We start from the raw sequence: 22,046 nt of genomic DNA on the forward strand, positions 1-22,046 counted from the left end.
AAAGGAAATAATTCTATATTTTAGATATTCAAAACAAATATTCAGCATGATCCTAACTTTCCTCAGAATCACACTTTTCAATCAAATTTCTTCTCAGAGGTAGAGATATCTGAGGAAGAACAGAAAATTTAAGTGGTAGACTGAACTATTTAAGCTAACTTTCAGTCAAGACTAGTATTTAGTATATAACCTCTGTAGTCATGGAAATCTAGGCTGGCACAACTTCTTTCACCTATTATACTATCATCAGTCCATTAGATAAAGCAAAAATTCAATTGACTTAATATGGACCCTTGGGATGTGTTATTTAATGGATTTAACTTTTAATTACATGTTTCATAAACTGTTTGAAAGAAAATCCTTGTATCAAATCACAGTAGCACAACAGCATATCAGTTCTGGTATCCTCTGGTTGATGAGTTTTGCCCTGCTGGAAGGGCAAATGACCATATCAGTTGAGACCTTATACTAAGGTCTTAGTAATACTAAGATCCCAAATCAGACAAACTTGAAAAATTTTTCCACTTTCATTGTTGCTTTATTTGATAGACTACTAGTGCTCCCCCTATCTGACAAAAAAAGGACTTCCTTTTGAATCAGGGATTCTCATTAGAACATGAAACACGGATATAGCTAATTGAATACAGTTTATCTGAATCTGTTGGGACAGGCAAACCCGCTGAGCAAGATCTTGTTGGGCAGTCAATAAAAATGCTGACAGCTTTTCTCTTCATACAACGTAGGTCTAAATGCTAAAGGACAAATCATCTGAAATTTGAGATAAGGCAATTACAGTTATTTTCATGCAAAGCTGAATAAGAAACTCTGACTTAACTACTCTGAACAAGAGAAGAAAACTGAAAGTGATGGGGAAGAATATACAACTGGCGATCAGCTGTTTTATCTGAGTAGTTTTTGGAATATTCTGCTTTCAGGACATTGGTTTAAGTCCAGAATAATCATGGAAGATCACAGTCAGAATACTTCTGATAGTCTTTATACAAGTTCTCACACGAAGCAACTTCACTGTCACTTCATAAGCTGAGCTGGATAGACCCAGGACTGCATAGACATAGAAAGTGAACTGACTTGACAGAGTCCTACAAGAAAGAACTAAGGCACTTCAGAAGTGCAGTTTATGGGACACAGGAGAAAACTAGTATTCCTGTAACCCATACTATAACTGTTCGGTATGTAAGAAAGAACTTATTGCAACATCAGCTATCCATCATGAAAGCTGAGCTTTTAGCTTTCATTATTCATGACCAAAAAAGTTTCCTGTCCTCCCATTAGTAATCAGGTTAGTTTCACCTCAAAGTGCAAACTTTCATGCCCATGCTAATCCTATGAACACCTAACAGAAGACTACCAAAACCTTTCTGATGAGCAGTACCAAGTTGTTCCCACTGTCCAGCTACAGGCCTAAAGTTAGGAGGAATGACAAAAATAGGAATTTAGGAGGTAAGTTAACACTTATGAACTTACTGCAGTGCATTTTTGATGTTAAAAGAATTATCATCATCTTGTACTATATAAAATATTTACCTTTATAATAAACCCAAAGTTGCATACGGTATTGAAAATGCACTTTCATGACTTGTCTACAGTGAAAAACACATACAAAAGCAAAATACTGTCAATATAAAAATTCAAGTTGAACAAGTATACTTCTTTAGGAGCATTACCTCACATGCTTCTGAATCATGGAAAACGTAAAACAACAAAACCAGAAAGGTGCACTGAGGGATGATCAGTAGCTGGTAAGCAACTGAGAACAGCAATGTCAAAGCTGCAGAAATGGACTGATGAGGCAGGTAAGGCTGACAAACTTACTCTGAAGCTGTGGCTGAGGTTGCTGGAAGGAAAGGGGCTGTCCGAACACAAATGGACTGTGGACTAGGGAAGAGGGAGGTTTTGCAGCTTGATCAAAGATGGAAGGAGCTGGGAGATTTGGCCGTGACTGAATGGAATTCAGTATGGCACTCAGTTGGTCACCTGTAGTGGGCAAAACAGTCAAAACTACAACCTGTTACCTGTCATTCTCCAGAAAGGCACAGTAAAATGGTGCTCAATTAAAGTTTAAATGATGATAACAGAGAAAGCTCATAAATCTTATTTAGCCACATACTACTCTGGTTGTAACTAAAAGTAAAAATCTCACTCTATGCATGGCAATAAAATTACTAAAAAGTACAAGCAGGGTTTTTAGGGATCATGGATATTTTAGTGCAACTATTTAAAACATTTCAAAATAGAGATTTATATTCACCTTGCTAAAAAATGAAGAGCAGCCAAAGAAAAAAACAGGAATCCCTAGCATTTACAGTAACACACACATGCAACAGAACATGCAGAAGGAGATTTGAAAAATTGATGAGAAGGGAAAGCTAACATGTACTTAGGCTTTGGCGAATGTATTTCTGTGCCAAGGCTTTGGTAAATATTTGCTCATTTTTGTGAATATCTTTTAAGTATTCTGCTGTGCTGTTTTTCAAGATCAGATTAAAGATAATTTAAAAAACCCATTAGTATCACTTAGGAACTAGAACTGGTTTTCTGAAGAACTACATACATTTGTTGTGAGACAAATGAAGGCCTTCAGAAAACTAGCATGTTAAAAATAGAGTTTTAATCTTGAATGCCAATTCTCAAAAACCTCTATGAGAGCATTAGAAATACATGATGCCTCAGTAAGAAGGCCACACCATGTCATAACTTGAAGTATACTTAGTAATATGAGGTGGGAGGAACCAAGATTTTGAGAGAATCTCACATTTGAACCATCTTCAGGCAAATCTTAATAATGTCACTTTATTCTGCAAATTCCTAGCATTTTGACAGCATTCCAAAAAACCTAGTGAAAAAATTTAGCAGCTACTATATAATTTACAACTCACTGAATTGAGAACATTTTTGGATGATGATTAATTTTCTTTTCATGGAGTTAGAGAAAGACCAGTGGGTGTATGAAACCCTGTATTACCTAGGAACTCCTATAAATCAATTTTATTTGGCTATTTTGAAAGTAGCATACCTAAAAAATGTTGGAATCTGTACTTTAGCGGCAATCATTCCTACCTTAAAAACCTATAAGTGATTGAACAGCCTGGTCTAGTGGGAGGGGGGTTGGAACTAAATGATCTCTAAGGTCCCTTCCAACCCCAACCATTCTATGATTTACATGTTTGACAGACCACTATTATTAATACAACACGCTTATTTCCTAAAATGAGTAATTATTTTAAAGGAAAGAACATCTGAGAAGAGGTTGAAAATCATCTGCCCACAATAATCAAATATGGAGGTGGGTAGGGCGATTCAGGAGAAATATTAAAAACTTGCCTGCACTGCAGAGAGAAGGCATAGTTAAATCAAACAATCACTGTGGGAGTCATGTCTTCGGTCTTGCAGGTAATACTATAAACACAGACCTATTACATGGGCATCTCTACATTTGACCAGAAATTTGAAATACTCACGGATGGCAATTGAATTTTCATTGAAACTACGGTATCCCTACAGAAGGTACTTTTAACAAACAACAAGTGTTTCATTCAGAAATTCTCCTATGAGATTGTGCTTGTGCCTTCCATGTTTTATTTTCCACAAAACTCAAAAGCTTCTTATACCTGAGAATACAAAACCCCTGCATATACAGGTGAAGAATTCTATTTCTCTATTATTCTGCAAACCTATTTTTCTGTTATTAGATTATTCTGTCAATATAGTTACCAACAACTCTCCGCTCCTAGGCAATTCAGAAGGAAATACAGTACACAGAATGAATAAAGTCATCTAGCTGATTTGTTCATTCACACGAAGCATAACAGCTTGAGAAAATAATGTGTGTAAAATGGTATGGAATCCAATGCCAGGAGTAGCTTCCAAATGTTCTGTAACTGTATTATCCCAAAGAAACGCCTTTGAAACTGCTTAAGATATAGTAAAGAGAATCACAGTGTCTTCAAGAAACCAAGATGCCTGTTAATATAGCATATTGATTTCTAAATTTTATCTTTGGACAATACAGAAGGAAAAATTATTTTCCTAATATGCTTCTGTAGAAAAAAGAATAGATAATATTTGCACTATTACACAATTGACATTGAGAGACAGGCTGTAATACTGCCTCACATCTTAAACCCTTCCACTTTTGTGATTCAACCATTAGTTTGAAATGAGTATGGCTGAACTGGGAAAACCGGTTCTGTATAAAAGGCCTTATAAAACAAAAGGAAAACACTTCAACTTTTCAGTCCAAAAAAAGTTTCCCATATGCATGGCCAAGTACGGACTGCACTCTAAACAATAAAGCATTGGGAAATGATACAAAACTATTTCATGTTGTGACACTAATAGAGTAGAATATTTAGGAATAATTTCTTTCCTAATCTCCTCTCCTTTAAAATAAGTCCTGAGTTATTCAGGAGACCACTAAGACTACCTTATTTAGGAGACCACTAAGAGCATATGCTGATGTTAAAAAACATGTAGCACACCTTAGGCCCCTATTTGAAGTGTCATGGACAGAGTACAGTGATATAGGAATAGAACAGCAAAGCTCCATGTTTCAGGCATATTTCTCAAGGACAGCTGTCTCAACAGAAGTCCCTTCTGTATTATTAAATTTTCTAGACCTAATCAATAAGTGAACAAAAGGCATGCAGATTGAGTTTACTGTGATGGCTTTCATATATGTACACATATATATATATATATATATTTTTAGATCTTGCCAACAAAATAAACCATGATTAAAAGAAACAATTATTTTATGCCAGTAAAATTAACAGGGTTTTATTTATTTCCCAGCATTTGTAACTAGTATCTATGTGACAGAAAGGTAACTTCAGTTTTACAACTTTTCTTTTTGAGTTTTTTTTTTGTTGTTGTTTTCTAATTTTTTTTTGCGTTTTACAAGAAATCGCAAATGGTATCTTTTATCTTGTTAACCCATTAATTGCACTTAAAAAGTTGTCAAGACAGATGACAAATGTTTCTGTCCTTTTAAAAACACATGCTTTCTAAATCAAATAATTTTCTTATTTTGTTTTAAAAGTATGTATTTTTCATTTGAGCATTAGCGTTTTGTGCCTACCACTATAGAAAGCCTCAATTATAACTTACAAATCTTAGATGATCCTTTTTATACAGAGTACTTAGATTAAGTGGAATTAAAGCAGATAAAAAAGCAGTTCTAACATTAACTACATGTTTTGAAAAACACCTTGTAATTCATTGTACTACTGTTTATGTCTTTTGAAGAACATCTGTAGTGCCTAAAAGAGTAGGAAATGAGTAATAAAAAATAAAAGTCAAGTTAAGAAAAACATAATTTTTTAAAGTGTGAGTGCAAAAACATACCTTTGTTATTTCCAAGGCCATAATCAAACCCTTGTCCATTACTACAGCTTGTCCCCTTACTGAAAGCTTGTATTGAAAAAGGACTTGGGGGAGGAGTCTGCACATTTTGATCTAGGAGGACTTGCTCTGTAAAAAAAACACACCTCTTCAGAATTAGACCATCTTAGTAACTGATCTACATTGGAAAGATGAGTCACAAAGCAAAAGAGTTACATTTTTTTCCACACATAGCACTCCTCCTCTCTACTCAATTCTCTTAAAAAAAGAAAAGCACACCTCTTCTTTAGATCTCACGCTCTAAAAATATAAAGACAGAGGACTAAATACCATACAGACTGTTTTTATGTTTGACTGAGTTGCTGCCAGCTTTGCCATTATCTGCCACTTAGGAACTAGCTCAACACTTTGTTTTTTTCAGTAACATCACACCATTCAGCGTTTACCTTTTGGACAGCAATTGTTAAACTCATTTGACAAAGCAAAGTGAAGAAGGGATAGTTTTCAGTCACAAACTCTGAGCCAATAAATCTTTAATCCTGGGTATGCTCTAATAGTTCATGAGACATAAGAGATTTTTTCCTGACATTTANCTAAATGAGTACTACAATTTTGCTTTCTGTATGACACTAAAGAAACCCCCAACCAAAACCAACCTAGAGCTTTTCATAATATTCCTAATAACATCCAGCCAAAACAAACGAGATAGAATCCACTTGACTGTTTAGACTTAGGGAGAAATTACTGACTTTATGTGGTCAGAAATATAATTCCAAGTGATAATATATAAGAAAGTATTCAGAAGAAATATCCGAAGTGCAGGTCTAAAAGCTCAAGCAGGCACCTTGAACAACTTTTTTTTTCTTGTAAATGTACTAATATTAATGTGGATTTATTAAAAAAAAAAATCACAAGTCTTCTAAAAGTAATTTTTTAAAAATTGCACTTCAGGCCCAAACTGCATTTCACAGTACAAACTTTTACATAACACACGTATTTAAACTAAAATAAAAAAATAACAGGGAGAAAGTTAGAAATTTAAAGTCAGCTTATAAAAGAAAGGATCTAGAACTTTCTCTGAGGCAACTCTAGATCTTGCTGTAGTGTTTTAACTGGATACTTGCCTATGGACCTAGGGATACAGTATGACTTCTGCTTTGTCTCTGACAAAAATTCTACTTCTTTATGGGAGTTAAATTATAATTTTTTAAAATAATGAAAATATGAACATAATCTGAAAGATGGCATTATTTATGGATAAAAATATAGACAGTTGCAAATCTAGCTGGAGCTCCTCCAAATCCTAATTATTTCCCTCTGGCAAAAGCATTGAAACTAATGACAAAGTATTTCTAAATAATTTCACGGCAAATAAAAACAATCAGTCTAAAGTAACCTCCAGTACTAGGAACATAAAACAGGTTAAAATATTTTAGTAATTGAACTGATAACTGCTTAAACTGCTTTAGCTAGATTTATCTATCTTCACCCTACTTATAAAAACAAAATCATCTAGAAAAGAGTAAAACATTGACATTATCAGACATAACTGTAAGCACAAAAGCTATGACTTGAAAAAAAGATAGCGTTCTAAGCACTACATAAATACTTATATATTTTATGAAAAACTTTTCATTATTTCTCTTCTTTGCAGAATGTTTTATACCTTAAAGTCAAGCCACAACGTCCTACGGAAAATACATATGTATTAGCAAGGAACTATTTGCTTTAATATAGTAATGTGATGATAATTATTAGAGCATCTATGTGTGAAATAAATTTCCGCACCAAATACCCAAACCACAAAAAGGGCAAAGAGTCTGTTATAATGAAAAGTAAAAGGCTGACAATAAGAACATAAAAACACAAGCAGAATATGACTGCTGTGAGGTCAAAGCTTTTCATAAAGACATCTTTTGGAAAACAGATACATTAAATCCTATAAATGGAGTGGGAAGATTATAATTTGAAAATGCCCAGATTTATGCAGAAAACAGAGAAATATAGATTAAAAGAAAGAAATCTTGAAGAAATTAACTCTTTGAGCGAGTAGAAACAAACCAGCCTCTAGAGAACTCTACCAAAATTACAGTATCCGTGGAAGAACCTTAAATGTTTCTAAGAACACCTGTAACAAAATCATGAAGATTCATAGTAATTTTTACTAGACTTTGGGAAGACAAGAGGGACACAATGAACCAGCTGGGGTGCTGTGTCCAGCTTCAGGCTCCCCATCAGAAGACAGACGGAAATGAGTTCAGCAGAGACCACCAAGATATTCAGGGCAGTACAGTACACAACATCTAAAGACAGGCTGAGATGTGGGTTTGAGAAAAAGAGAGCTAAGGTGAGATCTTATTGCTCCCTTTGACTATCTAATCAAAGGGTTCAGGGAAGATGAAGCCAGACATCTCAGAGGTTCACGGTGACAGGACAAGAGACAATGAACAGAAGCTGCAGCATGGGAAACTGTGATTAGGTATTAAGAATATTTTTCACCATGAAGGTGAGCCAGTATTTGTACAAGTGTTCAGAGAGGCTGGATTTAGCTAGAAGTTGAGTACACAAGGCCCTGAGCAACCTCATCCAGCTGAATCTCCAATGTCAGATTCTGGTCAGATGATCTTATCCAGAAGTATAAACACTGACAGATCACTCCCTCTTTCATTTTTTTAAGAAATATATGCACTGGCCACAATCTTGCACAGCAGAACTCATGTGGATGGGCTGAGTCTTTCTGTTAAGGAAATAACAATTTCAGAGTACCTTAAGGTATTCATATGAAGCATTTAGGGTGAATAAAAGATATTTTAGATCAGTAATGAAGTCTGTTTGGAGGGAGATCAACAAGAAGGATAACTGAGCAGGAGGAAGGCAATAAAAATTTTTGTGTTTATGTTTTTTTTTTAATTATTTCTAGGTCTTACCCGATCTGAACATGAATTACCAGGAGAGAAATTATGCATTTTAAGAGAATGCAATCATACTTTGCTAACTTGAGTAATTAACTAATTTGATGTTAATTTCAAATACAGTGTTAAAAAACATATTAACAGGTTTTTAACAGGATGCCGTGTGACAAAATTAACAAACTTAACAGGATCAGAATTCATTCTACTCTGCTTTTCAAGAGACACAAAGAAGACCAAAGAAAACTACAAAAAGAACAATTACTTATTTAAAAATTATCCCCATAGCTAAAAAGACGGTTAAACTTATGGCCTGTAACCATAACTGGTACAGAGGAAAACATGGGGAAAATATTTTTAACTGTTCCTTCAAAAAAAATTTAAAGACTGTTTATAAACAACTTTCAAGTCCAACTGTGTAACATATAACTCAAATGAAAATGCATAAATATGATATCTGTTCAAAACTCAGATCCTACTTTAGTTCTCCTATTTAGATTGCTTAATTTTTTCTAAGTTAATTTTAAAAAATAAAACAAAACAACCACTTGCCATCTTCGTGTCGGAGGTACTGGTTTCCACCTCTGTCTCTAGCTAATGACCATGCCTCGCCTTCATCACTTTCACAGAACTCTACCATGCTGTTCTTATCCATTTGCACCCATGTACCTTCTGAATTAGTCACCTGATGCACACACATAAAAAAAGCAAAATTTATTGACTTTTCAAATAATTCAGTAGCGTGATTCAGCAACTTATTATAGCATCTGAAAAACACATTCCAATCGTTGTATTACAAAGCAAATGTAAAAAAAAATTGTTTCTTAAATTAAGGCCACAGGCTGAGGCAGATTGAAGTACTAAACCTACTTATGGTAAATTTACAGTTAGGAGTTGTTCCAAAAATATTAGACCTGTTTACATTCGAAAGGAGCAAAACATCAACATCGCAATTTTAGAACATCCAAATAAGCCTGAATAAAAACTTGAGGAAATAGTCACCAAAATATACCTTCTAATTGATGGCTGCAACAGTAGAATTATAATACCAAGTCAAATATGAAAAGTTTTTATGAGTATTAATTTTGTTCCTGACATTATATTTAGGAAATAGCATGACACACTTCATCCTTAAGCCCTTCTTAACCATAAAACACCACAGCTGGACAATCGAGAACAGTAACAACAGTTCAGCAACTGAATAAATTAATACAATCAATACAGAGAAATACAGTAATTTGTTAAATGGTTAGGTCCTAGGAAAACTTTTTTTCAATGAAACAAAATTCTTTCAAAGAATATGACAAAAAGGTAGAACAAGAAACATAATTTTGTAATACTGTAACAGAAACAAATAAGCAAGCATATTTAACTGCAGTACAATTTTAACATTATTCCAATCAATGCAAAAAGGCAAAAGATATAACTGCATTAGTACTTATAATACAAACCAAGTTCAAAGGTCAGTATTTATCATGAGGATTGGAAAAGCAAACCTGTACAGAGGCAGATTCTTTTGTTGTGTTTACTACTGTTACATACTGGTATCTATGAAGACATGAACCGAAGCTACAAGGATCCATACCTCGCCCACTGCCTTGACTTTGTTTCCCAGAACTAACATTCCAATTGGGATACCTCTAAGGTTAGGGCAGCTTCTTATGTTGTGACCTGATGGGCCAGTCTTCACTACCTTGTACACTCCAGGTCCACCTCGAAGGAATGGCATATCTTGTTCCTGCATCACTGCTTCCTGTGGACAGTGCGAATTTAGGTCTTTGAAAAAATCATCAGCATTAGACCTAGATTCCTGAGAAATTTAAAAAAAGGCAAAACAGAACAAAATAAAACCTATTAATCCCACTTTTGAACTATTTAGATAAGAAATATTTCGAGACTAAAAAAGGTAAATTTCAAAGCTAAAAGAGATACTAGTTACATTGCTAATTTTACTGTGCAATGCTAAACAACTAACTACTAGTAAATTGCACATTAATTGAAAAGTCACTATATTTCTCTTGAAGCAAAAGTGGTATAAATGCAACCATTTACATAAAAGGAATGGTTCATATCCAACCTTGGAGACAATTTTTTAAATCTAACTGCTTTCACTAAACCTTATTCCACACTGACATTTATCAGGATACACATTCATTCCTCCTTCTGTATTTGTGAAATTTTGTGAAAGTCTGGGGCTAGGTAAAGGGAATCTGAATATTATCTCTCTCCATATGGAATGCTTCTCTTTTTGATTTCACATTCAGAATATATTGTTAACTTTAGGGCAAAATTATAACAAAGAGTAACAGCAATACCATAGACTGTAAATGCTCATATAAATATTACTGCATTATTATTATTTCATCTCATATTAATTACTGATGAAATATATATCCAAATCTGAAATGAAAACATGCTTTCTGAATTTCTTACCAAGAAAAGGTTGCAGTTACTAAAAGAAGAAAAAAATTAGCATTGATTTTTGAGCCAGCTACAGCTTAACAAAAAGGCTACTGTAAAGAAAAAATATAAGGGATGGGAGTAAAGAAAATGCATTTATATCAGAAGAAAGCAAGTGAGAAGCAGAAAGGGGCTCTATTATGCTTACAGTGAAAGTCAGAGGTGCTTTAAAAGGAACATCTGAAAGTTAAGAACTATGTAATGTCCTCCTGGATGAAGCCAGTGGGTCACCTAATTTAGTATACTGAGTTCAGCAACAGCAACAGGAGATGCTCTTTATAAGCAGAATACAAGTCTTTATTAGTAGTCTGTCCTTTACGTACCAACAGCATTTAACATCTTTATTATTATAGGGGGCATACCCTATTTTCTTTAGTGTTTATTTATGAATCTGATTTCTATAAATTTAATTTCTTCTGAATATGCTGATACTTTCTGCCTCAACAATCTCCTGTAACACCACCATCCAAGTTCACTACCTGCTATGTAAAAGAATACTTTCTTTTGTCAGATTTAAACCAAACTTCTGCTCTTGTTACTTCCTTTCAAATCAATGCAATTTCCTCTGACCTCTTTAACTATCACTATTTTCCGCCTTTTTTTTGGTATGAAGTCTGTGCACTATCTCCAGACTAATACAGCAGTTTTTTCAAGAAGCTTTTACACAAAAATGACTCTTAGGTAAATATGTAACTTACAAAGCAAGTTAATGCAAGCTGAGGTTAACTGTTTTGAGGAAAAAAAAAAGTTTAAATATTGTTTAGATCTTGCTATAATAAAGTTTGCTATTCTGGGGAAAAAGATTCAGTGGACAAACAAGTTTTAAAATCTCTAAACCAAAATGTACAACACAATGCCATCTTCATTATAAAGTTCATATGAAAAAAATGGATCTCAAAATCACTACAGCACTGCTATTCAGACAAACATTTCTGTAGTTAAACAGCTTAACTGTACTTAACATAACCTGTTCCTATAACTACATAATTTTAAAAATGTTTCAGAATGGGCAGAGTATTTATTAAGTATCTGTGGCCTTACTCATACAAATATCATCCTATTAGATGCTGCAACAGCATGTGAAGCCTTTCAAAGACAGAAAAAAATTTACTAGGAAATTCTGCACTAAGAGGAAATTAAAGCCTTTCTTCCGTTACTAGGCTATCTCTCTGAACTTCTAATCTGTTTTATTAAAAAAGGAGAGTGCTACTTATGAATTAATGAAAATTCAATAATCTGCCCTGGTATTTTTTTCTCATCCTAAAGGAAGAGACACGGATACAGCACCCTATGCAAATCTGCTATTTCCTGTAAAAATAATTTGCAGTAAAACAGACTTCAAAGAATATTTAGTATAAAGTTGAGTCATAAGGTGCATTCTGAAAACATGAGAGACAGTGTGACTGTTCCTGTAATTTAACTCACCTTAGGGGGTAAAGCTTTGGAAGTCCATGAAAAAAAGTCCAAATCCCTTACTCCTTGGCTAGCATTAAAGACATTCTGAGCAACAAAGTTTAAAAAAAAAAGACATATCAACAAAGAAATGGGAACAAAGAAATACTGGAGGAAGAAGCTCAAGGTATTATAATGCAAACTTTCTACACAAGTAAATTTACTAGTAGAATGTTTTGCAAAAGGGGAAAGTTTTGTTCTCCTAATCAAGTCACCTGAGTCCATTGCTCACCATGGCAAATCATCCATTAAACAGAAACAGTTTAGTATGTCAAAAGCTCAAAATGGATGTAGTGTGTCATGCCATTTACAGAAATTAAGAGCCAGACATTTCTTATAAAGCTTGAGACTTCATGCACAGAAAAATCCCACACTGCTGTTACAATGAAACAGTAGTTGGTCCCATCACAAAGCAGTTTTCTAGCAAGACGCTCTGCAGTTCTGAAAGATAATTTCAACTAATGCAAGACAAATGCACATGGAATTTTAGTCACCAACTCAGACCTAAAGAGATGCAGAAGGGCTAAGCTCACCATTGCTGAAAGCAGTTCACTTGCACAGAAAGATTTCACCAGTTTGCACATCAAAATCGTACTCCTTACCAGAGCCAAAAATTTCAGTGCTATATGGAGAACAATTGCTAAGATTTCTTTGGTTTTGTAAAATGTACAATGCATTTACTAGTTCGTTATGAATGACCATCAACCAAATACAGTGGCCACTAATTTTAAAACCAATTGCCCACACTACAGAAATGAGCACTGCTGTTCTGTGTATTTTTTCCTCCCACAGAACTCTGAGGACAGCATTTTTTGACCATGAAAACACGAAAAAGAAGCCATCTTTTCTCCATAAGCTGGTTTCTACTCATTTCAAAGAAATTTTCACTGTTCCTGTCAAATGAAAGAAGTAATAATATATATATATCAGTACAAGTAATCATATTTATGATGGAATCCCTTTGAGAAAGCAACCATTTTATCTACATGAACAGAGGTATCAAAATCTAATTTCCTATCCCCATCCTGATAAGGGAACCAGGTGAAATCCCTGGACAGTAGTCACATGAAAATTTAACAGTAGTTAAGGTAGTGAATCCTTTCAAGCTGAAACAAGTACAAAACACCCTTGGCATGCCTCATCTGTATTCCTTGAAAAAACACAAACATATTAAAAGTAACTGAATTCATGCTTTTATCTCATGATAGAAGCAAATTATCTAGCTATATACTCTTTGTAAACATCAAGTTTCAGGAATAAAAACGATTTGCCATTTTGACAAAAAAGGAGAATTGTCAAAACACCAGCATTTCTCCAGAATTGAGTACTTTTTGCCAAAACTGAAGGAGGTACCAATACACTAGTGGTATGTTTTGGGGAAGGTGAGGAGGGTATTAGATAGGAATATTGGCAGAGTACAGGCTCACCAATTTGACATAAAACTATGACAACTATAAAAAAGTCTGCATTTACATGAGAGTGTACTTTATAGGCATCCAACATACTTAAACTGACTGATTATATTACTTTGCAGCATATCTCCTATTTTCTGAGGGACTTCTACTGCACAGGGAAACATGGACTATCCATACCTAAATTATTTAAATAATTTCAAAGACCTATTTTTCTACATCATAAATCTCTATGTGTAAAACATACAAGGGAAACCAACAGCAGCGAAGGGGGACCATGTCATCTTAGCAACACCAAAAAGATCAAACTAGAAACTCTCCTTTGCTCTAGGAACTTGAGAATCTCCTGGCTATTAAGAACACTGTGTACCAGTTTAGATGAATAGATTAGAAACGACGACAGAAAAGCTTAATATTTAGTCCTTCTGCTACCATCTGTAGATTTAGTTTATTTTTCCCATTTCAAACTTTCTATTCCAAGAACTAAAACTAATTTCAGGAAGTCATATTTCTTCCAATAAACTTTAATGTTTCCGAAAAAAAACAACAAAAAGCCCCACTTAAAAAATTACTTTGTTTTGATACCAAAACCCAGACCATTAGGAAGCATTTAAAATCTCAGTATTATATTTTAAACAACCATCTCGACATTTTACCCAACACAGTCTTACTCTCCAATTGCCTTCCATTGTGCTCAAAACAATGGTAGAAAACTCTTGCAAATGTCCTTCAATATTTCCACAGAACATTCGGCTCTCTGAGGTTCTGGATCAAAAACTGTAGCCTACATACTAGTTTTGGCTCCTTCTTCCACTGCAATAACAGTTTGAAAAGCTTTCAGTTTCTCAATCCTGACTGCCTATGGTGGTTGGGGAATGTAATAATGTAACTGGGCATCAGCATACAGCATTCCTTCTTATGAAGTTTTACATTTAAAATGAAGTAACAAAAACTTCCTTAGTATATGATTTTTTTAAAAGTCAAGTTCCAGAGCTTAACCAAGATAAAAGTCTACTTCTGCCCAGTGTGCACCCTTTTATATCCTTTCCACTAAGTACCATGTGTAAGCATGAATACATAACTGTCAGCATAAGGAACTTAACAAGTATTTTTTCAAAAACAGTTAACTGAATGCCATAAGACAGCGGGAAAAATAACTACCAGAGATGGAAGCAGCTTGTCCAAAATCACAATCTATTAAATTCAGTTTTATAACTGTATTACCTACAATGGATTGGATGCACTATTTCAGATCAGAGGCTATATAGCAGTTCCTTGTGAAAGGACAAGACCAATAAAAGAAGAGCATTGACTCTGAAGATTTTTCTAAGAAGGTAAATGACCAATGCTCAAATAAATAAAACATTGGTAACTACCATGGATCTCTGTTTTCCTATAATCATTTATCTTTAAATATAATAGTTCTGAAAAAAATATATAGAAACAGTATAGTTGTGAAATTCACAACATCCAGTGTTTGTTTTATCATGAAATATTTAGTTAATGCAAATAAATCTACATAAAATGTAGATATAATATATATGTCAAGAAGAGGCCAAAATTAACACTGATAAAAACCTACTGTTTTTTATTTGTTTACTGTTCAATTCAGTGATGAAACAGAATAATTAAAACTTTCTTTTAAAAATACACTTTTTCACATATTTTACAAAACATACTGAGAGATTTTATTTACTTAAGGGATGATGATTATAAAAGGCCTGCATATTTAAATGTGACAGAGCAATGTAATTGGAGTTGACAAGTCTGCACACTCGTGACTTGAATAAAAATGGAGCCTAATAAAAGTAATGTGACATCTATTTGAACAGGGAATACCATGACTAATTCAGCCAATTGATTTTCCATTTGTATTTTCAGTCACACAAGAGACTTTCTCTAGCATTATTCTTAAGCCACTACTGGTCAGTTTCAAAAAAAAATCTTCTACGCTAAAATATATATTTTTTTTATTACATTCTGCTCATTATGTCATTCAGTTACCCAGATCAAGAGAACAAGATGAGCAGATACGGATAGTATCACAATTTTTATCTAATGAACCTTCAGCATTTATTATTTAATTGAACATCTTTTGCGACATGAGTCATTGACCTCTAGAGGACTGTACTGATGAAATCTGACAACTTACAAACACAGCCCTTTTTTCTGACAATTCAGAGAAAAAAAATTTTTTTAATATTTTCAACTTTTTTCAAATTTGAAAATATGAGAGCTGTGCAAAGACACTTTCCATCTGAAACTAGCTAAAACACATCTCTTGCACATTCCTTCATTGTTAGAACAGTTGAGTGCTGTTGAGTTGCTGTTGTTGAGTGCTGCTTACTGACCAGAAGCTAAGAAAGCACGTGATTTGTGTTATTCAAGATGTAATGTAACTGTTACTTAAAAAAAACTTAAGCAAATCTAACAGGTTTTAATAGATTGAATGGTATAAAAATAATTCATAGCAGTGTTTAAGGAAAGAGATAATACTTTACAGAGGTAGAGAGTGAAATGTTTGAAAATCGAATACTGTCTCACATTTGATTGTACCTGACCTACTTACTCAAATAAAATTTTAATCCTCAAGATTATATTATCAAGATTGAATGTTCAGTTATTTATCACATGCATTTTCTTTCAGGCTTTTCTCAGAGTAGCACAGCATATGCTCTCCTCTGGAACTAAGTGAATGCTAGAGCTATATAAAATATGCCAGCCAATAAGGTCTTGCTAACCACAGACACAACTGCTGAGCTCAAAAGCGTTCCCTTCAACACGTAAAAATGTATTAAAAATAACTAAACTAAAAAAACCCCAAACAACTAAATAAAAGTCTAGCAGAATATAATACCCATCCAGACTTACAGAAGTTAATTACTTAGTCAACGTGAATTCACTTTTATCATGGGTGAACTGCTAAAATTCAACTGTTGCATAAAAATATTAACATTTCATGAAAGCACACTGTAGCAATTTTTTAAGACAAAAATGCAGGCAAGATTTTAAGCAAAGTTTATTTTTTACCCACGTTCTCATATATTCTAGAGTAAACTAGATACACGGTGTGACAACAGGCATATTTGAGTGACTGACGTCCGAGTGCAAAAATAATATGCTTCCCATATGCAATAACAAAGTAATCCTCCAAACAAGAATTCTATTGAAAGAAATCTCCAAATAGAAATATATCAACAAATAATTTACAGTCAAGAAGGTGGATAGGAAGAAGACCTATTCACATCATATAACAGCGTGTGTCAGAACACAAGCTGCAGCCACAGGGGTTTCTGAATTTCTAGATTTGGCTACTAGCAAATAGCCCAGTTTCACTGGAACTGGGAATATCTCAGTTCTTCTGTAACCGAAAAACATCAACAGGATATTACTGGCTGGAAGTGTTTAGTTTCACGAAACATTTGTTAACTATCTTCAACTGCAACAGCAGCTACCTTATATAAGACCTATATATATATCTTATATAAGATCAAATCTAAAAAGCAGTATTTGCAATTAGATCTGGTTCTCACCCTGTGCCTAGAAGAAACCAAGGTACTGCCCACTCTGGGGAATGCATGAAAACAGATGAGCCAGAAAGGCCTGCACTTTCATAAATTTTTTAATAAACACTGGTTTGGCTAATACAGTTTTCTCTTTCTGTCCTTTGCATTTAAAAAAAAAAAAAGTGTCCTGTTTCCAGAAAAGCTGTAACGTTTGAACTGTAGTGATGGTGATCACCATAAAAGTTATTCAAATAAATTACGCTTACTCTTACTATAAATTCAATTTTTTACTCAGTCTTAAAGCTATGGGATTCTCTGGCTAGCTAATAAATTGATAGCTTAAGGATTCAGGTGTAAAACTCACAAAAAATATACAGAAAACCCAGAGCCTAAAGAACTTTTCAGGTTTGTTTTTTTTTAAAAAAAGTCTCAATTATACTGATTCACTATAGGCTACAAGGCTCTTCTGAAATCATGGCCCCAGTGGACCACTTTACAGAAAATGCAACCTAGCATTAGAAACACCTGGTGTAGACCACAATCTAATACTATTCTATTTTTATTACAGCAGTCCTTGCACTTCTGTTTCTCGTCTAGGAAGAGAGGCTTCAACATAAGCCTCATACCTTTCTACACTCCACCCTCATTACATAACAGCCCTCAAAACTCCAAAAACATTTACGGTTATATTTGATAACTAAAATATTGTTTACCTCAGGACTTATTTGCAGCCTTAATTAAAGAAAGTCTTGTAATGAGGATAGAGTGTACTTTTGGATATTTTTCAAAGGCACCTTTTACTTACGTCAACAGGTACCAGAAGGCTCTTGCCAAGATGTTGGTTAAAAGACAGACACCAGGCTTCAGTGTAACCATTCATGTTAGGAACATACTTCTTTATTGTCTCATCATTCAGCCTCAGCCAAACACCATCATCATTGTGGATCTATGGGAAACAAGCAACAAAAAGGAGCCATGCCCTCCTGTAACTTCTGCAGCTAGCAAGGATTAACAGACTTCAGAGAGACAGATAATAGCAGCAAAGAAGCAACCACCTTTACTATGTTGATAGAATATAAGTAGAAGTAAAGAGAATACTGACAAAATCAGAATTTCAAAGCAATGACAGGTATATCTTTTTAGAAGTAAAGCTGTGAGGATAAATTTAAATCCAATCATGCACTAATAGGAATTTCTTTGAGAGAAAAGAAAGAAAGTCAAGCCTTTATAAGCTTCATAAATACCCCACTTCCCATTTTTCCACTGCTGATATAACTCCGTAAATTGCAAAAATATTCTTTGTATGTGAAATTATATTGTAAGAAAAATACATGCACAGGAGGCTAACACACTGGTGATCCTTCAAATCTGTAAGTTACAGATGTAAGGAAAAGGACAGCTACATCTGAATTTTTGTGTAGAGTTAAAATAGTAAGTAATGAAAAGCTAAATTTTAAGAGATATTATTATAGGATGAACTCTAGGAACTTCCTTTTCTTGTATCAGAATCTCAAATGTTTGTTACATAGGTTTTGAAGTAAGTAAATTAAAAGGAAATGACAGCTTGAAAAACTAAATTAGTAAATTCAGATTTTTGCAATTTATGCTCTTAGGTTGTATATGTCAACATCTAAACATGGAAAATCCCCCATTATTTGCATTAATTAACTTTACATCTTAGCCCACTTTTCAGTAGAAATGTCTTATTGATTACCTCGTCAATGAAAGTGATGGATCCATTGACTTTCACTATGCCTATTTGCTCACTCTGAAGGGAAGGGTGGCTACGGATACGAAGCCCTGCACTGTCCTTGGCCACAAATTTGCGAACCTAAGAGAAGCAAAGAAAGACAGTAAGGAAGAAAAAATTTGGAACAGAGCTCTCAGAGTAAAAAGAAATAGGTTTAACAGATTCTGAAATGCCAGTGACAAGACGGCAGTCATAAGAGTTACAGTTTGTTGCTAGTTTCCCACGGCTGCTGTGTATAACTTCACTTTTTTACTATAACCAATAAAATCATAGTGTTAAAAAAAACCCCTAAATGTAAACATAGACATTGATTCAGTCTCGGAAATATTTCTGATATTCCCTACAATGATCAGTACAGGCTCCTGAGCCTTTAACACATACATTTTATTAATTCGTGCAAGTTTCAATGGATTTGCCTTTTCAAACTTAATATACCTCCTAACTAATCAGCCTGGGATTACCATTCTCATTTATGCTATGTAATATTCTCTTTAGTCAACTTTTTGACCAAAATGTGGATCTTTTCCTTAGCTAAAGAGTTTAACTAGACATTTTAATATAGAAAAAGAACAGATCTATTTCTTTAATTTTCGAATAGCTATTTCAATAGCTTCTCCTTTTTCAACAGATAGGCTAGAGCAGAGGCTCCTTATTATCAGTTTAACTTACTACAACCCCCCAAAATCTCCCAGTTGTTATGCACTTTAATTTTTTCACCATTCAGGTGTATGAATGCACCTGTCTCACAAAGAACAAATGTAAGCCATGCTTTTGGTCTCTTGTTTTAAGAGGTGCATATATTTTACGGATATGGTATAAAGCATATATATTTTCTTGGAAGGTTATTTTCAAAAACTCTACAAGTAAAACTAATAAAAGTATCAATGGAAGTATGGACTTAATCCTTAACATGAAGCACAGACTTACATGTAAGGAATAAACTCAGTGAAAGATAATGAAAGATAACAGCTAAGTGCATGAATTATTTTTTTCCTTACAGAAATTTTTTATTTTAAGAAATGGTATTTATTCTAAGGCTAATTTAAAAAAAAAACCCAAACCACCAAGAAACAAAACCAACAAAACAAAAAAACCAGAAGCATGTAAAGGATTTCAAATGTTTTGCTTATTAAAAATCCTCTTACTCAAAATATTTAGATTCTCTCAACAGACAAAACTAAGACTTCCAAGATCCTTGTAAAAGTACAAGGGTGAATTATTGCTGATAGCATTCTCAATATAGAGAAGCTTATAAACAAAGCCTTACAAATTAGGGGTCCTTGCATTATCAACCCAAAATGTTACTTCTGAAAATCTTATGACAGTTTGCTATAACCTGGATTAAAATCTTTAATTTAGAGGAAGAACTCACATTCAAGATTTTGAGACTGCACAGGCCTCGAAAAAACATTTTCCCCCTTTGCAGCAGCTAACTAGTTGTCAGAAAACTGCAACCTACAACTAGAAACTGTTTAGGGATCACCTTCAAATTCAGTTAAATTAGGACTGCTTTCTTCTAGTTGGTTCCAATTACAATGAATTACATCACATGGCTTGAAAGATAATGTCTTCCTCAATAGGATGCAGAATGGAGTTTCCTGCAAATTAGTTAATTTAGGCTTCACAGCCAGAGAGGAAACAACCTGGGTCACATACCCCAGGTTGAATACAGATCACTATCATAATCTTCCCTTTACTAACTTGGATGGACAGAAAAAGCAGATTTGCACCTGACTTCAAATACCAGAAAATGAAGAATACAAATATAAAATCGCTATATAGTACCCCTTTTCAACTTGTGATTCCCATAAGGTTTGACTAAAAACTTGGAACATTCCACTGCCTCAATGAAAATATTTTGGTGCTTCTAGTTGAAAACAGATCACCACTGAGAATAAACTTTGGTTATCACTGTCTGAAATTTCAGGCTGACAAAGATGATGAAGAAGCTTTTAGAACTCAACTAAGCCCTTTTTCTCAGTGAAACATGATTTGGTGTATTGGGCTGTCTTTGACTGATACATGTCTAATCTGCATTCTTGGACTGAGAAACACAGAGCACAGTGCAATTATTACCTTTCCGTATTATTTATAATACTGCTGTTCATACACAAAGAATTACCTTAATCTGGTTTGTTTCGTAATTTATTATGGCACAGAAGAAAGAAGAGTGCTTATATGATTCACCATGAAAGGTCTAGTTTAATTTTGCAGCAGGCTCTACAGACACTATATACAGGACAAGGATGGTTCCTTTTTCAAAGAGATTACAATTTGAAACAAGAAACAAGACATACAAGTAGAACAACATAGGGAAAGAATTAAACACTGGGTAACGTCTCAGAACACCAGCGGACTAACTTTGGTCAAGTTCTTTTAAGTCTCACTGAGACTGTTACTTGACAACATGGAGTTATTATGTGTGAACCAGTCACTGCAATTTCCACTATAATAATTGAAAAGAACAACAGAACTTCCATCCAGCAGTTTATCTCATCTCAAACCAGATGTCCCTCAACTTGGTAACAGCAAACAACACAGGATGATCTGCTTGGATAGAGCTATCATTAAGTCATGTGAGATAAATCTCCCTTGGTAGGAATTGGGAGTTTTAATGAAGACAATGAACTAACCAGGAAGTCTTCCTTCCAAGAGAAGGGAGAAAGTCTAAAAGTAGCTTCTTGTGGAGAAAATAAAAAGAGTTGCAGCGAGGGATAAAACATTGCAAGTAAACTAAAAGTACATTTATTATTTTTATTTTGAGGTGTAGCTGCAAGGAAAAAGAATCTTGTTAGTAGCAGAATCAGATGCTAGATGAATTTATGGACTGGGGAACCATACAACAAAGTTACTGTCTCTAGATTACTCAAAAGTTGGAAAAAAAAAATCAGGATGTGCTGTATAGGTAAGAATTTGTCAAACACCTGATCCTTTTGGTAACCATGTATTCCTTAACCCCATTCCCAATTGTAATAAGAGAGGGAGGGACAACCTTCTGATATTTCAGAATTCCACATCTTTTTCATACAAGTTTATTCCATGAAAAAAACATTCAGCACCTCATTTAATATCCCTTCCTTTGCATCTAAAGGAAGCGCAAGGTGGTTCCCTCACCTGGGCATTTTCCTTATAGCACTGCCACACATTTTGGCGTGTTTTCTTTACTTTTGTCTATTTTAGTCCTTCAGGATGGAAT

The 22,046-nt window shown here is 34.2% G+C and overlaps 1 protein-coding gene across 1 annotated transcript in view; it reads right to left on the minus strand.

The window, feature by feature from the left end:
* The window catches only part of MYCBP2 (MYC binding protein 2, E3 ubiquitin protein ligase), a 151,842-nt gene that overhangs the window by 11,445 nt on the left and 118,351 nt on the right, over window positions 1-22,046 (minus strand). Inside the window, exons 51-56 of the mRNA XM_017829956.1 lie at window positions 18,815-18,931; window positions 17,906-18,046; window positions 9,856-10,080; window positions 8,823-8,955; window positions 5,365-5,490; window positions 1,834-1,995 (exon numbers count right to left, since the gene is read on the minus strand). Of these exons, the coding sequence (XP_017685445.1) occupies window positions 1,834-1,995; window positions 5,365-5,490; window positions 8,823-8,955; window positions 9,856-10,080; window positions 17,906-18,046; window positions 18,815-18,931 (904 nt within the window). The remainder of the gene's footprint in view (window positions 1-1,833; window positions 1,996-5,364; window positions 5,491-8,822; window positions 8,956-9,855; window positions 10,081-17,905; window positions 18,047-18,814; window positions 18,932-22,046) is intronic.

The sequence above is a fragment of the Lepidothrix coronata genome, unplaced genomic scaffold, assembly GCF_001604755.1.
Source record: "Lepidothrix coronata isolate B3197 unplaced genomic scaffold, Lepidothrix_coronata-1.0 Scaffold172, whole genome shotgun sequence".
Classification (NCBI taxonomy): Eukaryota; Metazoa; Chordata; class Aves; order Passeriformes; family Pipridae; genus Lepidothrix; species Lepidothrix coronata.